Source organism: Carettochelys insculpta, chromosome 5 (assembly GCF_033958435.1).
Source record: "Carettochelys insculpta isolate YL-2023 chromosome 5, ASM3395843v1, whole genome shotgun sequence".
Lineage (NCBI taxonomy): Eukaryota > Metazoa > Chordata > Testudines > Carettochelyidae > Carettochelys > Carettochelys insculpta.
The window spans coordinates 129,846,002-129,868,304 of NC_134141.1; the positions used below are offsets into that span (position 1 = coordinate 129,846,002).

The 22,303-nt window shown below is 47.7% G+C and overlaps 1 protein-coding gene across 1 annotated transcript in view; it reads right to left on the reverse strand.

Annotated features, from left to right (window-relative positions):
* Positions 1–22,303, reverse strand: part of LOC142013950 (myosin-IIIb-like) — a 78,021-nt gene that overhangs the window by 13,429 nt on the left and 42,289 nt on the right. Inside the window, exon 10 of the mRNA XM_074995972.1 lies at positions 20,651–20,770. Within this exon, the coding sequence (XP_074852073.1) occupies positions 20,651–20,770 (120 nt within the window). The remainder of the gene's footprint in view (positions 1–20,650; positions 20,771–22,303) is intronic.

Consider the following 22,303-nt stretch of genomic DNA (forward strand, 5'->3'; position numbering starts at 1 on the left):
ACGCACATAAAAAAGTTATCCCACACATGGATGGAAAGTGCCACATAAGACAGAAAAGATTAGAGGGAACATTGCTAGTAATTGTCCAAAAGTTTGGAAACAAACAGTACAAATAAATAGTTTGTTTTCAGAGGAGAGAAATAACTAATGATAGCTCCCAGGGTTCTGTACTGGGAGCAATCTTATTCAACATATTTATAAATGTTCTGGAGAAAGGAGTAAACAGTGAGGTGATAAAATTTGGAGATTATATAGAATGGCTGAAGAGAGTTAAGTCCAAAGAAGACTCTGAAGAGCTTCAAAAGGATCTCACAAAACTGGATGAGTGGACAACAAAATAGCAGATGAAATTCAATGAAAATAAATGTATATTGGAAAACAAACCTAACTACAGTAAACCCTCGAAATGCATGAGTTAAGTGCAACTCAAAATCCCGCTCCCCTGGCCCTGCATGGCCCTGGTGTAATCCCCATGGCCCTGGCTCAATCACTCCCCGGCTCCATGCAGCCCCTGTTCAACCCCTCCTGGCCCCACTTATCACTCACACATGGCTCCAGCTCACCCCAAATGCCCGACTCTGGCTCCAGCTCCCCACCCCTCATGCACAGCTCCAGCTCAACCCCCATGGTCCTGGTTCAAACCCCCTGCCAGCTCACCCCCCTACACCTGTCTCTGGCTCCACCTCCCTACCCTTCACGCACAACTCCAACTCAATTTCTACATCCCTGGTTCAAACCCTTTGCCAACGCACCACCTCTGTGCGTGGTGCTAGCTCAACTCCCTCCCCTTGCCCTGGTTCAAACCCCTGACACGTGGCTACGGCTCAACACCCCACCTCCCCAGCCCCTGGTCAAACCCTTGGTGGCCCAGCTCACCACCCAAGCACAGTTCCAGCTCACCACCCCCCATGTGCAGCTCCAGCTCAAAACACACCCCACCCCAGTTCAACTGTCTGCAGTCCCAACCCAGCCCAGGCTTAACCCTCCCCAACTTCCCCCCCAACCCCCAAACCCCAAGATTTACCTTTCCAAAGGAGCTGCAGGTGCTTCTGCTGTTTCCCCAGTTGCAGAACGTACATTCTGCCAGGGAAAAAAGCTGCCCCCCAACTTATGTGAAATTCGAGTTACACAAGGGTGCACGGGAACGCAACCCTCACCTAAATTGAGACACTACTGTATATGTTTAAAATAATGGGGACTAAAGAGACAGTTACCTGTTTGGTAACTGGTGTTCTTTGAGATGTGTTGCTCATGTGCATTCCAAACTGAGTGTGTGCTGGTGTACGCCCAGTTGCCGGAAAGTTTTTTCGACTAACTGGTAGCCATCTGGTTGGAGCGGTGCCCCCTACAGTGGTGCTGATAAGGAGACCTACTGTAGGGTTAGAGAAGATTTTGTAATGTTCGAGAGTGCAGTCTGACCCCTCTGTGAACGCTCAGAAGAACCTAAACAGACCAGTTTGTACAGGGTGAGAAGCTGCAGAACAAATAACCCTGCCAAGGCAACAACTGCAAATCAAAGTGCGCTTACCAAAACTTTAAGGCTACGCTGTCAGTAGGCCACAAAAAATAGTGATAGTAATACATAGGCAATTTTAAGCAAATAAGTTTAAGCTTTATTAGTTAGTGTTAGGAGGCCTGTTACAGAGCCTTTCCCCGCGTGAAGCTCCGACACGTCCGGTTTTCCCCCCATTGGTGACTGCGGCATTTCCGGGGCTCCCCTCACAGGTGTCATGCTTTCAATAAACTAAATATAGCACTCGCCTCCTGGGTGCAGCCTCGTTTCCGGGGAACCCGAGTCTGGTGGGTTACACCTAGGTACGCACCGCCTGACCTGCCCCCCACTCAGTTCCTTCTTGTTGGCTAACCTGACGGAGGGGAAGGTAGGTGGGTTTTGGAAGGCACATGAGCAACACATCTCAAAGAACACCAGTTACAGACCTGTCTTTTTTTCTTCAAGAGATTGCTCATGTGCTTTCCAAACTGGGTGAATACAAGCTAAATGTTAAGGAGGTGGGGTTGGAGCCTCAAAAGGACTGCAGCATCCTCCCTTGCATGCTGTGTCAGCGCATAATGGGCCATGAGCGTATGAATTGAGGACCAGGTGACTATCCTGCTGATGTCCTGGACAGGAAAATGGACTAAATACGCTGCAAAAGATGCATGTGCTCTGGTAGAATGAGCTCTGATCAGAGGGGGGGAGCATGCCCACCAACTTGTAACATTCTTAAATGCAAATCACTATCCAGAAGAGGATCCTCTGGGAGGAGACTGGGCAGCCCTTCATTCTGCAAGCCACTGCCATGAACAGTTGCTGTAACTTCCTAAAAGACTTGGTCCTGTCCATGCCAAAGCCCTGTGAACATCTAAGGTATGTAAACTCTGTTTCCTAGGAGGGGCTTGAGGTTTTGGGTAGAACACTGGCAATATCTTGGCTGACGTGGAAAGAGGAGACCACCTTCAGTAAGAATGCTGGATGGAGTCTCAATCTATCCTTATCTTGTGGAATACCATATAGCGTGGGTCCACTGTCAGTGCCCACAACTTAGACACCCTCCTCGCCAATGTGATGGCTGCCAAAAAAGCTGCTTTGTAACTTAGAAACAGTGGGGTCCAAGAAGCCATAGGCCGAAGGGGACCCCCATAAGTATTGACCACACCAAGTTAGGGTCCCACACAGGTAAAGGGGCCTGCACCCATGGCTTAACCCGCTCCAGGCCTCTCAAACCTTTTTAACCACCAGGTTTGAAAAGACTGAGGCTACCCTGGGACCAAGGTGAAAGGCTGAAATGGCTGCCAGACACACCTTAATGGAAAACAAGGACAGCCCTTCCTGACTTAAATACCACAGTTAGTCAAGAATGACAGGTATTGAGTCCTGAGAAGGGGAGAACACCTTTTAAGCAACTCAGCTGGAAAACCTCTTCCACTTGGCCAGATAAGTTGCCATTGTGGAAGGTTTCCTACTATTTAACAACACTTACCTTACGGGACCGGAGCATGAAAGCTCGACATCCCTTAGCCATGGAGCTTCCAAGCAGTGAGGTGCATGGATTGAAGGTTGGGGTGCTGCAGACACCCCTCCTACTGAGTTAGCAGGTCCAGCCACAACGGGTGTGTGATTGGTTTGCAGCCCGACATTTCCAGAAGGACTGAGCACCAGTGCTGCTGGGCCCACACTGGGGCCACCAGGATGACAGATGCCCTATCTGAAAGAATTTTGGAGTAGGACCTTGTGGACAAGCAGAATCAGAGGGAAAGCAAAGCTGGAGGCGGCCATACCGCGGAAGCCGATGCCGACATCTGCACTGGCATCAGGGTGAGGGAAGAGGAGGGTGCCAAGGATGTCGCTTCCAGAATGTCTGGCTGATCCTGAGACTGGTCCCACGGCGATGTTTCAAGTTACGCTGATGGTGCTGAGGAAAGCTGGCACCAATGGTGTCCTGGACAGCCCCATAAATTGCCCCTGGGATTTGTGAAATGCCTATGGGGTCCAAAACGGCCATTGGGTACCCTCCTGACCTACAGATGAGCTTCTGGCACCCTCAGAATGGCGGTTACAATGGCTGAGTCAGCTGTGGAACAATGACTCCAATTCCTGCCAGAACTTGAATAATAGGACTCCAACTCTGATGCTGAGAGCTCTGAAGCTGAAGACCAGGGGAGCCATGGGACCTTGTTGGAATGGTGCCTGGGGAGCTGGTTCCTGCATCGGTCCCACGAAAGATGGCGGGGTGGGGAACACAGCAGGCATCTGAGGTGGACAAAAGTGTTCCAGCACCACATACGGGGGCAATGTCAGTGCCAACAAACTTTGGGGCACGAGGTGGATCATCGCCAAAGCCACTGGGGGCAAGGCAGGGGAGGCAAGCACCTGTGGCCCCTCCAGCACCTGGCTGCTGTGCCTTTCTTTCGGCGGCCAGGCATGCAGTGCTGCGGTGCACGTAAGATCCTGCGCCATTCAGAATGCCTCTGGTGTTGAGGGGAATTCTAAAACATGCAGGTCCTGCCCTTGCACCGGAGTCAATGTACGTGCCTCAGGCTCATGCACTGGGTAATGTGGAGCAGGTGTGCTGGGGTCTCCTTGGTGCCGCAGGGGAGCGGCCCCTATTGTGACATTTCTTTTCCTTCTTTGACAATGAGGATTGCTTCTGTGCCTTCCCACCTGAAGGGTACCTGGCTCTTCCTCTCAGCACAGAGTCTCCTTCTGTGCTGACACTGGTGCTGGCGCTGGCGTGCTCTGCACTGAGGAGGCTGTACTGGGCCCTTTGGGGTGGGGAACATCTGGCTGCAATGCCATCTACATGAGGAGCACTTTGAGCCTCTGAGCCTTGTCTTTTAAAGTCCTGGACTTAAACAATCTGCAAATCACACAGTGGTCTCCCTGATGGCCCTCACCAAGACAGCCAAGATACTCCACGTGTGGATGGGACTTGGGCATATGCTTGCCATAGTTCTTGCAGTTCCTGAAGCCCCAGGAGCCAGGCATCTCTCAGCACTGAGCTGCCATGAGGTACAGTCCCAGTAATTAGGAACAATGAACACAAACTACTAAAATGTAAGTAGAACTATTTACAACTAATTTACACTATTTGCACTATGAACAAAGACTACCAGCAATGAACAAGAGAGAAAGGGAGCTCCAGCAACCCACAGTGTGGCGAGAAGGAATTGAGCAGGGGATGGGGTGGGCAGTGCATATATAGGTCACCATATTGGTGCCACTCTAGGGGGTGCCGCTCTGCCCCTATGGCTACCAGCTAGAGCAAAAAGCTTTCCAGCAATTGGTCTTGCGTCAGTGCACACCCAGTTTGGAATGCACATGAGCAATCACTGGAAGAAGAATTAGAAAGACTTGATTATGAACGGGACAACAGATGTCCATCAACAAGGCATTCAGTGGACACTTTTCAAACAGCTAGAGGACATTGATTTTGCTGATGATGTTGCCCTCCTTTCACATCAACATGAAAGCATGATAGAAAAGGTCACAACACTACACAAAACTACCTCAATGACTGGATTGAGCATTAACAAGGGAAAGACCAAAACAATGAGGATAAACCAGTCCAGCACCACCACCATCACGCTGGGAGGGGATGACCTAGAAGATGCGGAGCAGTTTATCTGCTTGGTGAGTATTATGGGCATACATGGAGGAACAGATAAGGATATCAATACCAGGACAGGGAAAGCAATAGCTGCACTCAATATTCCCATATAGAGTTCACAAATAATATCTGTGAAGATGAAACTGGGGATCTCCAACACAAAATGTGAAGAGTATGCTCTTTGAGAGACCTGGCGTACTAAAACGTTTTCAAATCACAAACTACAGTTATTCATAAACAGATGCTTGAGGTACATCCTTCACATCAAATGGCAAGACTTCATCACAAATTAGCAGCTTTGGAACAGAGCAGGACAAGAACCAGTTGACACTGAAATCAAGAGAAGAAAGTGGGGGTGGCTAGCCCATACTCTCAGAAAACCATCATCCTGCATAGTCCATCAAGCTCTCACATGGAACCCACAAGGAAAATGCAAAAGAGGAAGACCTAGGACAACGTGGAGATGGTCTACTGAGAAAGAAGGACAACAACTGGGGTACTCCTGGAGCCAGCTAAAAATTTTGTCCCAAGACAGAGTGAAGTGGCAGAGTCTTGTAGATTACCTATGCGCCATGCAGAACACAAGGGTTAAGTAGTAGTAGTACTGGAGAGTGATCTTGGAGTCAGTGTGGACAATTCTCTGAAAACATTCATACAATGTGCAGCGGCAATCAAAAAAGTTAACAGAATGTTGGAAATAATAAAGAGAGGCACAAAATAAGACAGAAAATATCACATTGCCTCTACATAAATCCTTGTTATGAAGGGATGATCTAGATCAGCATTTCATAGAATCACAGAATCATAGCATTCTACTGCTGGAAGGGACCTCAGGAGGTCATCTAGTCCAGCCCCCCTGCCCAAAGCAGGATCAACCAAACTAAAACATCCCAGCCATGACTATGTCAAGCTGGGACTTAACCTCCAAGAATAGAAATTCCAACAACTCTCTTGGTAACATATTCCAGTGCTTCATCACCCTCCTGGTGAAACAGTTTCTTCTAATACCCAACCTGCACCTAACCCTCTGTAACTTCAGACTATTACTCTTTGTTCTGCCATTTGTCACCATTGAGACCAGTCTCTCGATCCTCTTTAAAGCCTCTTTTCACAAAGTTGAAGGCTGCTATCAAATCGCCCCTCACTCTTCCCTTCTGTAAACTAAATAAGCCCAAATCAATCAGCTTCTCCTCATAGGGCATGTGCTCCAGATCCTTAATCATTTTCATTGCCCTCCACTGAACCCTCTCCAATGTGTCCATATCTTTTCTATACTGGGGGGGCCCAGAACTGGACACAATACTCCAGATGTTGCCTCACCAGTGTTGAGTAGAGGGGAATAATAACCTCTGTAGATCTGTTAGAAAAGCTTCTCCTAATGCACCCCAATATGCCATTAGCCTTCTTGGCTACAAGGGCACACCGTTGACTCATATCCAGGCTCTCATTCACTGTAATCCCCAGGTCTTTCTGCTGTTCTGCTACTTAGCCAGTCGGTCCCCCGTCTGTAACAGTGTTTGGGATTCTTCTGTCCCAAAGTGCAGGACTCTGCACTTCTTGTTGAAGCTCAAATTTCTTTTGGCCCAGTGCTCCAATTTGTCTAGGTCACTCTGGACCCTATCCCGACCCTCCAATGTATCTACCTGTCCCACTAGCTTAGTGTCACCTGCAAATTTGCTGAGAATGCAATCCATCCCCTCATCCAGGTCATTAATAAGGATGTTGAAAAATACTGGCCCTAGAACCATTCCTTGGAGCACTCCTCTTGAAATCAGCCACCAACCAAACACTGAGCCATTGACCACTAGTCGTTGGGCCCATCCATCAAGCCAGCTTTCTATCCAACTTACATCCATGTATCCAATTTATCTTATGGGCAAGAATGTTGTGGGAGACTGTATCAAAAGCTTTGCTAAAGTCAAAGTATGTCACATCCATTGACTTCCCCATGTCCACAGACCCAGTTACCTCATCACAGAAGCTAATCAGATTGCTCAGGCACGACTTGCTCCTGGGGAATCCAGGTTGACTACACTTGATCAATTTCCCCTCTTCCAAGTGCTCCAAGATGGATTCCTTGAGGATTCCCTCTATGATTTTTCTGGGGACTGAGGTAAAACTGACTGGTCTATAGTTCCCTGTTTTGTCCTTTTTTCAAAGATGAGTACTACATTTGCCTTTTCCCAATCATCTGGGACTGCTCCCAATCGCCACAAGTTGTCAAAGATAATAGCCAAAAGCTCTGCAATGACATCTGACAATCCCCTCAGTACCTTTGGATGCATTAAATCTGGACCCATGGATGTGTGTGCATCTAGCTTTTCTAAATAGCTCTTAACCAGTTCTTTCTCCACCAAGGGCTGCCCTCCTCCTTACCAGACTGCACTGCCTAGTGGCGTTGTTGGAAAGCTGACTTTCTCTGTGAAGACTGAGGCAAAAAAAGCATTGAGTACTTCAGCCTTTCCCATATCATCTGTCGCCAGGCTACCTCCCCTCATCCAGTAACAACCTTACACCCTCTTATTGTTAACTTGGCTGGAGAAACCCGTCTTGTCCTTCACATTCCTTGCTAGCTGCAATTCCAATTGAGCTTTTGCTTCCTGATTACCCTCCTGCATTCTCCAGCCATATATTTATATTCCTCCTTACTCATCTGTTCAACTTTCCACTTCTTATACACATCCTTTTTGAATTTAAGCTCACCAAGTATTTCCTTTGTAAGCCAAGCTGGTTGCCTACTATATTTGCTTTTTCTACTGCACATTGGGATGGCTTGCTCCTGTGCCTTCAATAAGACTTCTTTAAAATACTGCCAGTTCTCCTGAAATCCGTTCCACTTCATATTAGTTTCCCAGGGGATCCTGCCCATCAGTTCTCTCAGGGACTCAAAGTCTGTTCTTCTGAAATCAAGTGTCTGTATTTTACTACTCACCTTTCTTCCTTTTGTCAGAATCCTGAAATCTGTCATCTCATGATCACTGCAGCCTATGTTGCCACCCACTTCTGTTTCCTACTATTTCTTCCCTGTTTGTGAGCAGCAGATCAAGCTGAGCATGTCGCTCGGTCAGTTCCTTCAGCACTTGTCCCAGGAAGTTATCCCCAGCATTCTCCAAAAACTTTCTGGATTGTCTGTATGCTGCTGTTTTGGTCTCCCAACAAATGTCTGGGTGGTTAATGTCTCCCATGAGAACCAGGGCCTGTAATTTGGAAGCTTCGCTTAGTTGTCTGAAGAAATCCTCTTCTACCTCATCTGGTGACCTACAGCAGACCCCAAACACATCACCACCTCTGTTGCTTTCACTTGTAAGCTTTACCCAAAGACACAACTGGCTTTTCTCCCTCCATATATGGAAGCTCTGAGCAACCATACTGCTCTTTCACATAAATTGCAACTACTCCTCCTTTTCCCCCCTGACTGTTCTTCCTGAACAGTTTATAGCCTTCCATGACAGTGCTCCAGTTATGCAAATCATCCCACCAAGTCTCCATTAGTCCAGTCACCTAAGACTTTTGACTGTGCCAGGGGCCCTAATTCTTCCTACTTGTTTCCCAGCTTCTTGCATTTGTGTATAAACACCTTAGATAATAAGCTGATTGGCCCACTTTCTCCTTTCTAATGAGTGGTTCTTCTTTGTTGTACCTTCTTCCTTCTCCAATTCACGGCTTCTGTCACCATCTCCCGATGAATCTATTTTAAAACACTCCTCACGAGGTTTGCAAGCCTGCCAGCAAATACGCTCTTTCCTTTCTTCGTAAGGTGGCTCCTGTCACTTCCTAGCAATACTTGTTCTTGAAACAGAATCCCATGGTCAAAGAAATCAAATCCCTCTCTCCAACACCACATTCACAACCATGCGTTTATTTCCATAATTCGCCAATATCTACCTGGACCCCTTCCTTTAACTGTAAGGATGGATGAGAACACCAGCTGCACTCCATATTCCTTGATCTTCCTTCCCAGAGTTACATAATCCTCAGTGATCTGCTCAAAGTCATCCTTTGCTGTGTCTTTGGTTCCTACATGAAGGAGGAGGAAGGGGTAATAATCCACAGGTTGATGATTTCTGGAAGTCTCTCTGCCACATCCTGGATTCTAGCTCCTGGTAAGCAGCAAACTTCCCAAGATTCTGGGTCTGGATGGCAGATGGAGACTCTGTCCCTCTAAGGAGGCAGTCCCTGACCACCACCACTACTCTTCTTCTCTTGTGGGTGATGGTCATAGAACTGCCATCCCTGGCACTATGCATCCAGTGACTTCCAGTCAGTGGAATCTTCTTCTGATCCCTTCTCTGAGAGGTCTCTGCCACAGCAATCTCCACAATATCACCTGTGCAGAGAGCTTGAAAGCGGTTGCTTATCTCTACAGGAACTGGAGATGTTTGAATTGGCTTTCTTCTCCTGGAATTGGAGATCTCAATTGGCTTTCTTCTCCTGGAGGTTACATGTTTCCAGTTTTCTTCCTCAGTTTGTACTGCCCTCATTAGTTGCTCAGCCTGTTGTGCCTGCAGTACTAAATGATGCCTTCTGTCAAGGAAGTCTTCACCTCTGATGGACTGGAGGGTTGATATTTGTGCCTCAAGTCCTCTGAACTCTTCTTCCAAGATGGCAACCAGCTTCCATTTGGTACAAATGAAATCCCTTATATCTTCTGGGAGGAAGACAAACAGCATATGCAGTGCAGGTCACAATAGCTGACTTGTTACTATCTGTTTTTTTCCTTTCTTCAGAGAATTCCCTCAGAAGATATTAGAGCTGCTTTGAAAGGCAGAAGGAAAACAAAACTGGCTCAGTGGGGTTCACCTTCTCACAGGTGACTCCCCTGTTAGTAGCCCCTATTTCAAGCTCCCAGCTGGTCACACTCCTGCTGGTCACGAGCCACAGTTCCCAAACTGTATTCTGTAGAACAGTGGCTTTCCATGCAATGTGAATACATGTTCCATGAAAAAATTTTGATGCTAGCAATATTTTTCCTGCTAAAATTTAAATATGAAATTATGTGTGTGTCTACAATACTAAGTTATTTGAATAGCATTTAGATTGTAGGTATATTAATATTTATAATGCATTCATGATAGCACAGTTGTTATGCAACTCATGCTGAAGTAGCATCAATTTGGATCGTTTCAGAATGAGTCACGTTCAGAGAATTCACTTAATGCTGTACCTGATATGAGGATTTAACTCTCCAGCATCATTCCTAATATTAAGTCCATTTGAGATCAAAAGATGCAAAAACACTCTTCCCATTTAAAAAAACTGTTCATTGTTAATTATTTTCCAATAGTTTTCTGTAAAATAATAAATTTATAGAAACACAACATTTAAAGATATTCTCCATATCTAATTTGTTTGCATTTATTTTTCATAAAAATGTTTAAGTTTTAAGGAAAGACAGTCCTTTTTTAAACAATATTGTCATTTCTATTTTTGTACAAAAGAATGATACGAACCATCCTTCTTTCCTCTTAACCATCCTGTTGCATTGATGTTTTGTTTTGGATTTGTGATTAATTTTTAATTTTTATATTTAATTTTACAGTTGTTAAACATCCTCCTATCAGGACATTAGTTGCTCATTCAGATGATTTTCTCTTGTTATTTTTTGACCTTTGTAAAATAAAAGACATCTAAAACTAACTCTTTTAAATCAACTTTTGAGCATTACATATAGCAATTTTTGGTGTGAAACCCTCTCCCTTGCCTCCTGGCCCTGACCAGAATGGATGTGCTCCATCAACATATTCCAAGCCCATAAGTGTTCTGTGGCCAAATTAGTTTGGGAAACACTGATTTTAGATGGTTCCTGGTCCTGCCATGAGGGCAGAAGACTGGACTTGATCTCTCAAGATCCCTGCCAGTTCTAGTATTCTGTGATTCTATGGTATGTCCATATCTTGAATATTGTGGGGGGTGGGGTTTCTGGCCAAGGGGGAGGGTGCAGGAGCAAGGGAGAGTTCAGGAGCAAACCTGGAGTGGGAGAGCTGGGTGGAAGGGGAGTGCAGGAGCTGATTGGGGCTGGGATAGCTGGGCGGGGTGGGGGGGAGGGGAGAGGGATGGGGATGCAGGGGCTGGTCATGAAGGCAGTGGAGAGGGCACTTAACTGGCTCTGTGCTTCCTGCCACTCCAAGTTCCTACCAACCACTGCCCCTATTGGCCAAAATCTGTCCAACAGGAGCCGTGGAGAAACCCCCCACAAGAGCAGTTTCCAGCACTGCATTCCCGCAGCCAGCAGGAGGGGTAGCAGCAGTGTGCAGCACCATGCTTCTCCCCTGCACGCTGGATCCAACCTGCTAGACTTGGGGCCCCCACATATGCCTAGATGCTGCTATTGAATGAAGAGTGGTTAAAGAAGCCTTTTAAAAATTACATAGTTGGTAGAGCCATTGTGCTTGTTGATTGGTGGTTCTCTTAAAAAAAGTTGCCACTGCATGATGATTGGATGCTTTGCACATGTGGCTGCACTTTAGCGAATCGAATGCTGGCTTATGCAAGTATCACTGGTGTGATGAAAGTAGTGCATAACTAATAACTTCTGGAAATGGTAGTGGAGTAAAAAGTACAATATTTTCTTTTGAAACGATTTGAGTAAAAAGAGAAGTTACTCACTTATGTAGTAACGATGGTTCTTCGAGATGTGTCCCCATGGGTGCTCCACATTCGGTGTTGGGCTTGCCACAGCGCCACAGATCAGAGATTTCCAGCCGTATCTCATCGGGTTGTGCATGCGCCGATGTGAGTCGGTCCTTCGCGTGCTTTTGGTCACATGCGTGATCCGGTCCACGCAAGTTCCTTGATCAACCACCCTGGATGCTCCTGAAAGACACAAAGCAGAACTCCAAAGCGGGAAGGAATGGGTGGGTAGTGGAGCACCCATGGGGACACATCTTGAAGAACCATTGTTACTACACAAGTGAGTAACTTCTCTTTCTTCTTCGAGTGGTCGCCATGGGTGCTCCACGTTAGGTGACTACCCAGCAGTGACCCCAAAAATGGAGGTGGGTATCAGATTTATGTGCAGCTTGCCCTTGAAAGGACTGCTGTCAATAGACGCGTATCCTCATCCAACACCTGGTGCATCGCATAGTGCTTGGCGAAGGTGTCGCAGGATGACCATGTCGCCGCTCTGCAGATGTCCTTTAATGCCACTCCTTTGAAGAAGGCTGTCGACGTTGCCATTGCTCTAGTGGAGTGAGCCCTGGGCAGAACTAGCAGAGGGGTCTTACGGAGCTCATAGCACATTTTTATGCAGGATACAATGTTATTTGAAATTCTCTCTGTTGAGGGGCCTTCCCCTTTTGATCTGGGTGCAACAGACACCTGGAGTCCGTCTGTTTTCCGGAAGGGCTTAGTTCTACGTAAAAGGCCAACGCCCTCCTCACATCGAGTGAATGCAGCCGCGCTTCCTCACTCGAGGTATGCAGTTTTGGGTAAAATGAAGGTAAAACTATTGGCTCATTAATGTGGAACTCTGAGGCAATCTTTGGAAGGAAGGCCGGGTGTAATCGTAAAATCACTGCCTCCTTTAAGAAAATTGTACAGGGTGGCATTGCGATTATCACTGCCAGCTTGCTCACCCTGCAGGCTGATGCAATTCTGAGAAAAGTTGCTTTTATGGTAAGTAGCCGGAGGGGTACAGTGGCCAATGGCTCGAAGGGTGGTCTAGACAGTATGTCGAGGACCAGGTCTAAGCTCCATGAACGCAATAACAGTTTCCGTGGTGGGTATAGATTTGCAAGCCCCTTTAGAAACCGTGTGGTAAAGGGATGGGCAAATACGGTTGACCCCATCTCCATATGTCGGAACGCAGATATAGCCACAAGATGGACCTTTAATGACGATAAAGTAAGTCCACCTTGTTTCTGTTCCACTAAGTACTCTAGGATTGTGGGAATGGAGACGTCCAGAGCAGTCAATTGCTTGGACAAACATCAGGATGTAAAACACTTCAATTTGTGTGCGTAAGCCTTCCTGGTGGAGGCCTGTTGACTGCACTTCAGGACCTCTTTTACTCCTTCTGAGCATGTTCTCTGAGGCGCTGTGCCGTGGATTAGCCATGCTTTCAGGCAGAGCATTCAAGGATGGGGGTGTGTTATGGACCCCTGACTCCGCATGAGAAGGTCTGGTACTATCGGGAGGGGGAGTGGTGGGCAGCATGACATGCGTAGCAGCAAAGGAAACCATTGCTGTCGATCCCATGTTTGGGCTATGAGTCTTATGTGCACCTTCTCCCTTCTTCTAGGGCCTTGTGAATGAGCCTTGTGGGAGAGAATGCATACAGCAAGGCATCCCTCAGTGAACCTTGCCCAATGCCCATTCTGGAGCAGTATTGCGGGCATTTCTTGTTGGTGTAGGTGGCAAAGAACTCAATCTGGGGAAACCCCCATCTGTGGAATACATTGTGGAGTAGATTGGAGTGGATTTGCCACTTGTGCGTGAGAGCAAAATGTCTGCTTAGTTGGTCCGCTCTCACATTGTGGATGCCCGGCAGGTATGAGGCTTTTAGCGTTATGTTGTTTGCAATGCACCAATTCCATAGTCGGACCATGTCTGCGCATAACGCATGAGATCTGGCTCCACCTTGGTGATTGATATAGAACATTGGAGTCAATACCAACAACTCCACAACTACCTTGTCCCACAGGTATTTGCAGAAGCGCCTGCATGAATTGAATACTGGTCTGAGTTCCAGTACGTTTATGTGCAACGCCGTCTCTGCAGGGGACCATTGCCCCAGTGTCACTTTGTTGCCCATGTGTGCTCTCCATCCTATGTGGGACGCATCCATTGTGAGAAAAACCGCAATTTGCAGTTGGTGGAATGGCACCCCTAATAGCAAGTTCTTGGGGTCTGCCCACCATGCCAGAGACTTTTGCACCTCCATTGTGGGAGATACCTTTTTGTGAATGGTATGAATCATTGGCCTGTACACAGTCGCCAACCAGTGCTGTAGGCCTCGATATGTAGCCTGGCATTCTGCACCATGAACATGGTGGCAGCCATGTGCCCCATGAGCTGTAAGCAATCACCTGCACTAAGGATCTGACAGCGCGAAAACAGGCATCGTGCAGATATACTCTCAACGTAGTAGAGTCTAGGTGTGCCCCTATGAACTCTACGATATGCGTGGGCTCCGTTGTCGATTTCTGAAAATTGATGACTAGGACCAGCGAGAGGAAGGTCCTTGTAGTGATGTTTATCATGCGCAGGACATCTGCCCTTGAGACACCTTTCAGAAGGCAATCGTCCAGATACGGAAAAATGAACACACGCTGCCGGTGTAGGTAAGCTGACACTACCGCAAGCGTTTTGGTAAAGACTCTGGGTGCTGAAGATAGACCGACTGGGAGGACCCTGTATTGGAAGTGCTCCATGCCCACTTTGAAGTGAAGAAAGTGCCTGTGTGCCGGATGGATTGTTATATGGAAATACACATCTTGTAAGTCGAGGGCTGCGAACCAATCCCCATCATCCAGTGCCGTGACTATGGAGGCGATTGTAGTCATCTTGAAGCGCTGTTTGCACAAATACCAGTTGAGAGCCCGTAGGTCCAGGATTGGCCTCCAGCCTCCTGTCTTTTTCTCTGTTAGAAAGTATCGGGAGTAGAAACCTTTCCCTTGGAATTCATCCGGGACTCTCTCTACCACCCCTATAAATATGAGGTGGTCTACCTCTTGCTTTAACCTCATCTCGTTAAAGTTTTCCCTGGGGAGGGAGTGGGAAGGGGGTTTTGGTGGTGGTAGGAATCGGAAAGGGATGATATATATCTCTTGGCTATAATTTCCAACACCCACCCGTCCGTCGTAATGCTTTCCCATTGTCAATAAAACGGTCCGAGTCGGTGGTGGAGCATATGCTGTGATTGACAGTGAGGGATGTTCTTGGTATTGCAGTCCTCAACATAGCCGTCAAACTTGCTGTCCTGGGGTTTGCCCTGACAATGTACGTCCTTGTTGGGGACATTGCCTGGATGTCCTCTGCTGCTGCTGTTGGTGGCTTTAATCATCCGGACGTTTGTCGGGAGACCAATACATCAGCACGCAGACAATCCAGGAAGTTTTTGGAGAATGTTGGGAATAACTTCTTGGTACAAGTGCTGAAGGAACCAACTAGGGGCCATGCGCAACTTGACCTGCTGCTCACAGACAGGGAAGAACTAGTAGAAGAAATAGAAGTGGGAGGGAACCTGGGCTGCAGCGACCATGAGATCGTAGATTTCAGGATCTGGACAAAAGGAAGAAGAGTGAGCATTAACATACAGACCCTTGATTTCAGAAGAGCAGACTTTGATTCCCTAAGAGACCAGATGAGCAGGATCCCTTGGGAAACAAAGATGAAGGGAAAAAGAATTGGAGAACTGGAAGTATTTTAAAGAAGTCTTACTGAAGGCACAGGAACAAACAATCCTGCTGCATAGTAAGAAATGCAAACATGGTAGGCAACCAGCTTGGCTTAACAGGGAAATCCTTAGTCAGCTTAAATTCAAAAAGAATGCTTACAAGAAATGGAAACGTGGACAGCTGAATAAGGAGGAGTATAAACATATGGCTGGAGAATGCCGGGCAGTAATTAGGAAAGCGAAAGCACAATTGGAACTGCAGCTGGCAAGGGATGTGAAGAACAACAAGAAGGGTTTCTACAGGCATGTGAACAATAAAGGGATTATCAGAGAAAGTGTGGGGCCATTACTGGATGAGGGAGTGACAGATGATGCAAGAAAAGTTGAAATACTCAATGCTTCTTTTGCCTCAGTCTTCACGGACAAAGTCAACTTACACATGACGGTCCTAGATGATGCAGTATGGGAAGGTGGAGGGCAGCCATCTGTGGGGAAGGAACAAGTTCTGAGCTATCTAGAAAAACCAGATGTGCACTAGTTCATGGGTCTGGATTTAATGCACCCCAGGGTACTGAGGGAATTGGCAGAGGTCATTGCTGAACCTTTGGCCATTATCCTTGAAGACTCTTGGAGATCGGGGGAAGATACCAGATGACTGGAAGAAGGCAAATGCAGCGCCCATCTTTAAAAAAGGAAAGGAGGACAATCCAGGGAACTATAGACCCATCAGCCTTACCTCAATCCCTGGGAAAATAATGGAGGGAATCCTCAAGGAATCCATTTTGAAGCACTTGGAAGAGGGGAAGTGATCAAAAGTAGCCAACATGGCTTCACCAGGGGCAAGTCCTGCCTGACCAATCTGATTAGCTTCTATGACGAGGTAACAAGCTCTGTGGACGTGGGGAAGTCAGTGGATGTGATATACCTTGACTTCAGCAAGGCTTTTGATACAGTCTCCCACAACACTCTTGTCCATAAGTTAAAGAAATATGGATTGGATCCTTGGACTATAAGATGCATACAAAGCTGTCTTGATGGTCAGGCCCAACAGGTAGTGGTCAATGGCTCAATATCTGGATGGCAGTCTGTTTCAAGTGGACTGCTGCAAGGCTCGGTTCTGGGGCCGGTGTTATTCAACATCTTTATTAATGACCTGGATGAGGGACTGGGTTGCACCCTCAGCAAGTTTGCAGATGACAAAACTAGGGGGAGAGGTAGATACATTGAGGGTAGTGAGAGAATCCAGAGGGACCTGGATAAATTGGAGGACTGGGCCAAAAGAAATCTGATGCGGTTCAATAAGGAGAAGTGTAGAGTCCTGCACCTGGGGAGGAAGAATCCCAAATATTGTTACAGGCTGGGGACCAACTGGCTCAGCAGCAGTACAATGGAAAGGGACCTAGGGGTTATGGTGGATGAAAGGCTGGATATGAGTCAGTGTGCCCTTGTAGCCAAGAAAGCTAATGGCATACTGGGGTGCATTAGGAGCAGCATTTTGAGCAGATCTAGACAAGTAGTTATTCCTCTTTATTCAGCACTGGTGAGGCCACATCTGGAATACTGTGTCCAGTTTTGGGCCCTCCAGTATAAAAACAACGTGGATTTGCTGGAGCAGGTTCAGCAAAGGGCAACAAAAATGATTAAGGGTCTGGAGCACAAGACCGATGAGAGGCTGAGGGATTTGGGCTTGTTTAGTTTACAGAAGAGAAGACTTAGAGGTGATTTAATAGCAGCGTTCAACTTCCTGAAGGGGAGCTCTAAAAAGGAGGGCGAGAAACTGTTCTCAGTGGTGTCAGATGGCAGAAAAAGGAGTAATGGTCAGAAGTTGAAGAGGGAAAGATGTAGGTCAGATATTAGGAAAACCTACTTCACCAGGCGGGTGGTGAAGCATTGGAATGCGTTGCCTAGAGAGGTGGTGGATTTTCCATCCCTTGAGGTTTTTAAGTCCCGGCTGGACAAGGTCCTGGCTGGGATGACTTAGTAGGGGTTGATCCTGCTTGAAGCAGGGGGCTGGACTAGATGACCTCCTGAGCTCCCTTCCAGCCCTATGATTCTGTGATGTCCCTGATCGTAACCCTGCTGATATTGGGAGTGCTGGGCTTGGTAGGCGTAACGTCTTTGTTGAGGGTAGAATCTCTTCCTCCTATAGGGAGGGGTGTACTTCCCCAGTGTCCTGAGTGTGGTCCTTGAGTCCTTGCTAGACTGTAGGACCGAATCGGTGGAGTCAGCATGTAGTTTTTCCTTGTCAAACAGAAGCTCTACGATTTTTGTTTGCAGATCCTTGGAGATGCCAGATGTTTGGAACCACGACTCTATGTATCATCACTGCTGTGGCTGTGGAGTATGCCACTGTGTCCGCTACATCCAGGGCAATCTGGACACCTGTGCATGAAGCTGCATAGCACTCCTGGACTATTGCCTTCTAGGCAGGTTTCTTATCTGGGAGGAAGTCCATGAGAGACTTAAGTCTAGTGTAATTGTCGAAGTTATGATTTGACAGGTGGGTGGCGTAGCCAGCCATGCGCAGTAATAATGTGGAGGAGGAGTATACCTTCCTCCCGAATAAGTCCAGTTTTCTTGCATCCTTGTTGGACCCCGCAGACTTATATTGTGGTGCCTTTGATCTGTGCTGCGAAGATTCAACTACCAGGGAATTTGGTTGGGGGTGGTTGAACAGAAATTCCATACCCCTGGATGGTATAAAGTACTTCTTGTCTGCCCTTTTGTTCGTAGGTGGAATAGAGGCTGGCTCTGCCATATATTTGTGGCAGCTTCCATAATGGCTTCATCTAGTGGGATGGCTATTTTAGATAACGCAGGGGGTCTTAGGTTCTTGAAGAGTTTATGGTGTTTTTCCTGCACTTCTGTAATCTGTATGCCCTGAGTGTGCAACACCCTCTTAAAAAGCTCTTGAAATTGCTTGAGGTCATCTGGGGGAGACATATCCCCAGGAACAACCACCTCATCTGGGGAGCACAAGGAAGTGTCACTGCGATAAACCTCCTCCGGTTCCCTGGACACCTCCTGTGTCCATTCCCTTGAGGATTCTAGGGGGAGGTCTAACGACTCTGGACTTGTCTCCACTGGAGAGGCATGTGTTCTTTTTGAAGGGAGAGAGGAGATGTAGCCATGTATTGAAGATTGAGGCAGGTATCTGTCCCTCGATCTTGAGCCCCTGTGCTGATAATGTTCACCATGATATGAGTGGCCATAGCAGCAGGGGCAGGGTCCCAGTTATGGAGATCTAGACCATGATCAGTGTCTGTATGCATAGTGCCAGGAGGAGCATGATCACCTTGATGAAGTTGAGATTGGCGGGGATGCTCTACAGAAGTGCTCATGCAGTTCTATTAGGAAGACAGCAAGACCGGTGAAGGATGTCTGAGCCAGGGAGACGGTGGTTGAAGAAATGGAGATGGAGGTCTCAGGAAGGCTGGTGGTGTTGCTGCCCATTCTGGCATACCCATCTCAGGAGGAGAGCTGGGAGAAAGTGGTATCCCGAGAATGTCAGGGGATGGGCTATGGTGCCGGGCCTTGGATCTTTCCTTGCCCAGCCCGTGTGGCTGTATGGTCGATGCTGCCATCTCTGGTGCCTGGGACCTCGGTGCGGCTAGTGCCACGCCCAGTGCCACTACACGTGGTTCCGTGAGCATAGCTGTCTCAGGCACCATCGGGCCCCATGCCAGGGTCTACAGTTCCGGTGCTCTCGGTGCCACGAGACTCAGTGCCGTAGCTTCCAGTGCCTGCCATGTCGGCGCCTGCAGGGTTCTCGGGGCCAGCTGTTTACTGGTCAGAGCCCCAGGCATTGCTTTATGTTGTGCAGCCTTCTCGCTGCTTTGAACAGCCAGCGGTTCACAGCCCTGTGCCTCGCTTGTCCTGCCCACAGATACCACTGGCAAGGATTGAGTTGGGGATACCTTCTTTTTCTTATGCGTAGAGGTTAAAGAGGTTGCCTTCCTCTTATGCAGCCCTGAGGGCCCTTCCTTCTGGGGCATCTCCGACGGTTCGGGCTGGAGGGCCTTGTCGAACAAGATCATTTTTAATCTCATCTCCCTGTCCTTTCTTGCTCTGGCCGTTAGTTCAGAGCAGTGAGGATATTTCTGGGGGACATGGGCCTCTCCCAAGCAACAAATGCATTTACTATGGCCATCAGAGGCAGGCATGGCCTCGCGGCACGATTCACCTTTCTTAAACCCCGGCAAAGACATCTCTTTCAAGGTACTTAACTCCTTTCAGTGTTAAGTAAGGCACTTAACAGCTACTAATAGCTAACAAAGCAGATAATGTTTACAGTCTCTAAGATAGCGGACCGCCCCAGGCAGCTGCCTCCTCCTTCTCCCCCTTTCCTTTCCTTTTCTTTTTCTCTCTCTCTTTTTTTTTTTAACTATATACCAAAAACAAACTTTCAGTCTTAGAAAACGAGAAAAACTAGTAACTATATTATACCGATTTTTTCTGTCTCAGCAGTTGGAGCCGGAGCGGATTCTGTCTGCAGCCGTTAGTGGTTGAGAGGATCTGGCGTGGACCCGATCACGCATGTGACCGAAAGCGCATGAAGGACCGATGCGCATCGGTGCATGTGCGACCCTACAAGATACAGCTGGAAGTCTCCGATCTGCAGCACCGCGGCAAGCCCAACACCTAATGTGGAGCACCCACAGGGACCATTTGAAGAAGAAGTCTAAGTATCACAAAAATAAGTTACCGTAACTGACCTGAATATAATTGTCAGAAGAGAGCTACCACCTCAGTAGGAAAAGTATCATCCAAGGTTGAGATCTTGAATTCCAGGGAAAGTGCATCCAACTGTGTGTCTTACTAGGGAGGCTGGGAGTGATAACTCTAGTGCCCCAGTAGGCAGACCTGTTATGCTCAGAAAAAAGGGGTAGAGGGAGGGCTGGAGTATGCTCTTTGGTGACAATGTCCTGGAGTATGGAGAATCCTACGCACTCTGTGTTTGAGTGGAGAAAGAGCTATGCCTTCTGTGCTCCTTCCCCACTTCATTGCTGAAAGAATAAATTTCAGTGTTCATTCAAGCAATGCAGTCTTTAAACCGCATCCTCACAATGGGGTTGGTCCTGCCCAGTCCCACCTATGTTCAGGCCCAGCTCCTCTTTCACAGGCCTGGTTCATTCCTGACAGAATCCACTTGAAAGAAGGCTCTCCTAGCCCCTCCAGCCTTGCAAAGAAGACAGTCCCTACTCACCTGCTCCAACACCACTTGGCTGTCAACCACGCCTGGTTCCTTCTGGCTGTTTGGTTTGATACAGCGCACAAAGTGAGGATTAGCAGAGTACATTCGTTCCATCAGGACTGAGAGTGAATGCTAGTAAGAAGCAAAGAAATGGGTCAACAGTTCAGTAAGCCAAATTATTTCCTCAGACTGGTAGTCATGTTAGTCTGTAGCTTCACAGAAACCAAGCAGGGCTGTAGCACCTTAAAGGCTAACATTTATTTATTATCAGAGGGGTAGCCATGGTTAATCTGTATCCACAAAAACGAGAAGTCCTGTGGCACCTTATAGACTAACAGATATTTTGGAGCATAAGCTTTCATGGGCAAAAACTTGCTTCATCAGATGCAATGTAGTGGAGATTCCAGAGGTCTAATTATACAGAGCTCTACTCCCTCATGAAAAGGAGAGAGTCCCAATCAAGAGGAAGACCAGAGCTGACGAGCAGCTAGTGTGAAGGTGTGAACACCAAAGCTGCGTCTACACGTGCACGCTACTTCGAAGTAGCGGCACTAACTTCGAAATAGCGCCCGTCACGGCTACACGCGTCGGGCGCTATTTCGAAGTTAACTTTGACGTTAGGCGGCGAGACGTCGAAGTCGCTAACCCCATGAGCGGATAGGAATAGCGCCCTACTTCGACGTTCAACGTCGAAGTAGGGACAGTGTAGACGATCCGCGTCCCGCAACGTCGAAATTGACGGGTCCTCCATGGCGGCCATCAGCTGGGGGGTTGAGAGACGCTCTCTCTCCAGCCCCTGCAGGGCTCTATGGTCACCGTGGGCAGCAGCCCTTAGCCCAGGGCTTCTGGCTGCTGCTGCTGCAGCGGGGGATTCATGCTGCATGCACAGGGTCTGCAACTCGTTGTCGGCTCTGTGCATCTTGTGCTGTTTAGTGCAAGTGTGTCTGGGAGGGGCCCTTTAAGGGAGCGGCTGGCTGTTGAGTCCGCCCTGTGACCCTGTCTGCAGCTGTGCCTGGCACCCTTATTTCGATGTGTGCTACTTTGACGTGTAGACGTTCCCTCGCTGCGCCTATTTCGATGTCGGGCTGCGCAACGTCGAAGTTGAACATCGACGTTGCCGGCCCTGGAGGACGTGTAGACGTTATTCGTCGAAATAGCCTATTTTGATGTCGCAACATCAAAATAAGCTACTTCGATGTAGGGTGCACGTGTAGACGTAGCCCAAGAGAGGAGAAACTGCTTTTACAGTTGGCCAGCCACTCCCAGTCTGTTCAATCCTTGGTTAATGGTGTCAAATTTGCAAATGAATTGTAGCTCCACAGTTTCCCTTTGGAGTCTGCTTTTGAAGTCTTTTTTTGTTGCAGGATGGCTACTTTTAATTTGGATACTGAGTGTCCAGGGAGAGTAAAGTGTTCTCCTACAGGTTTGTGCATGTTACCATTCTTGATATCTTACTTGTGTCCATTTATTCTTTTACACAGATATGGCAAAACAAAATAACAAAACACCACTGGCCATCACATACAGCTCCCAGCTAAAACCTCTCCAGCGCATTATCAGTGATCTACAACCCATCCTGGACAACGATCCCCCGCTCTCACAGACCTTGGGAGGTACGCCGATCCTCACCTACAGTCTGGCAACCTGAAACAAATTCTCACCAGC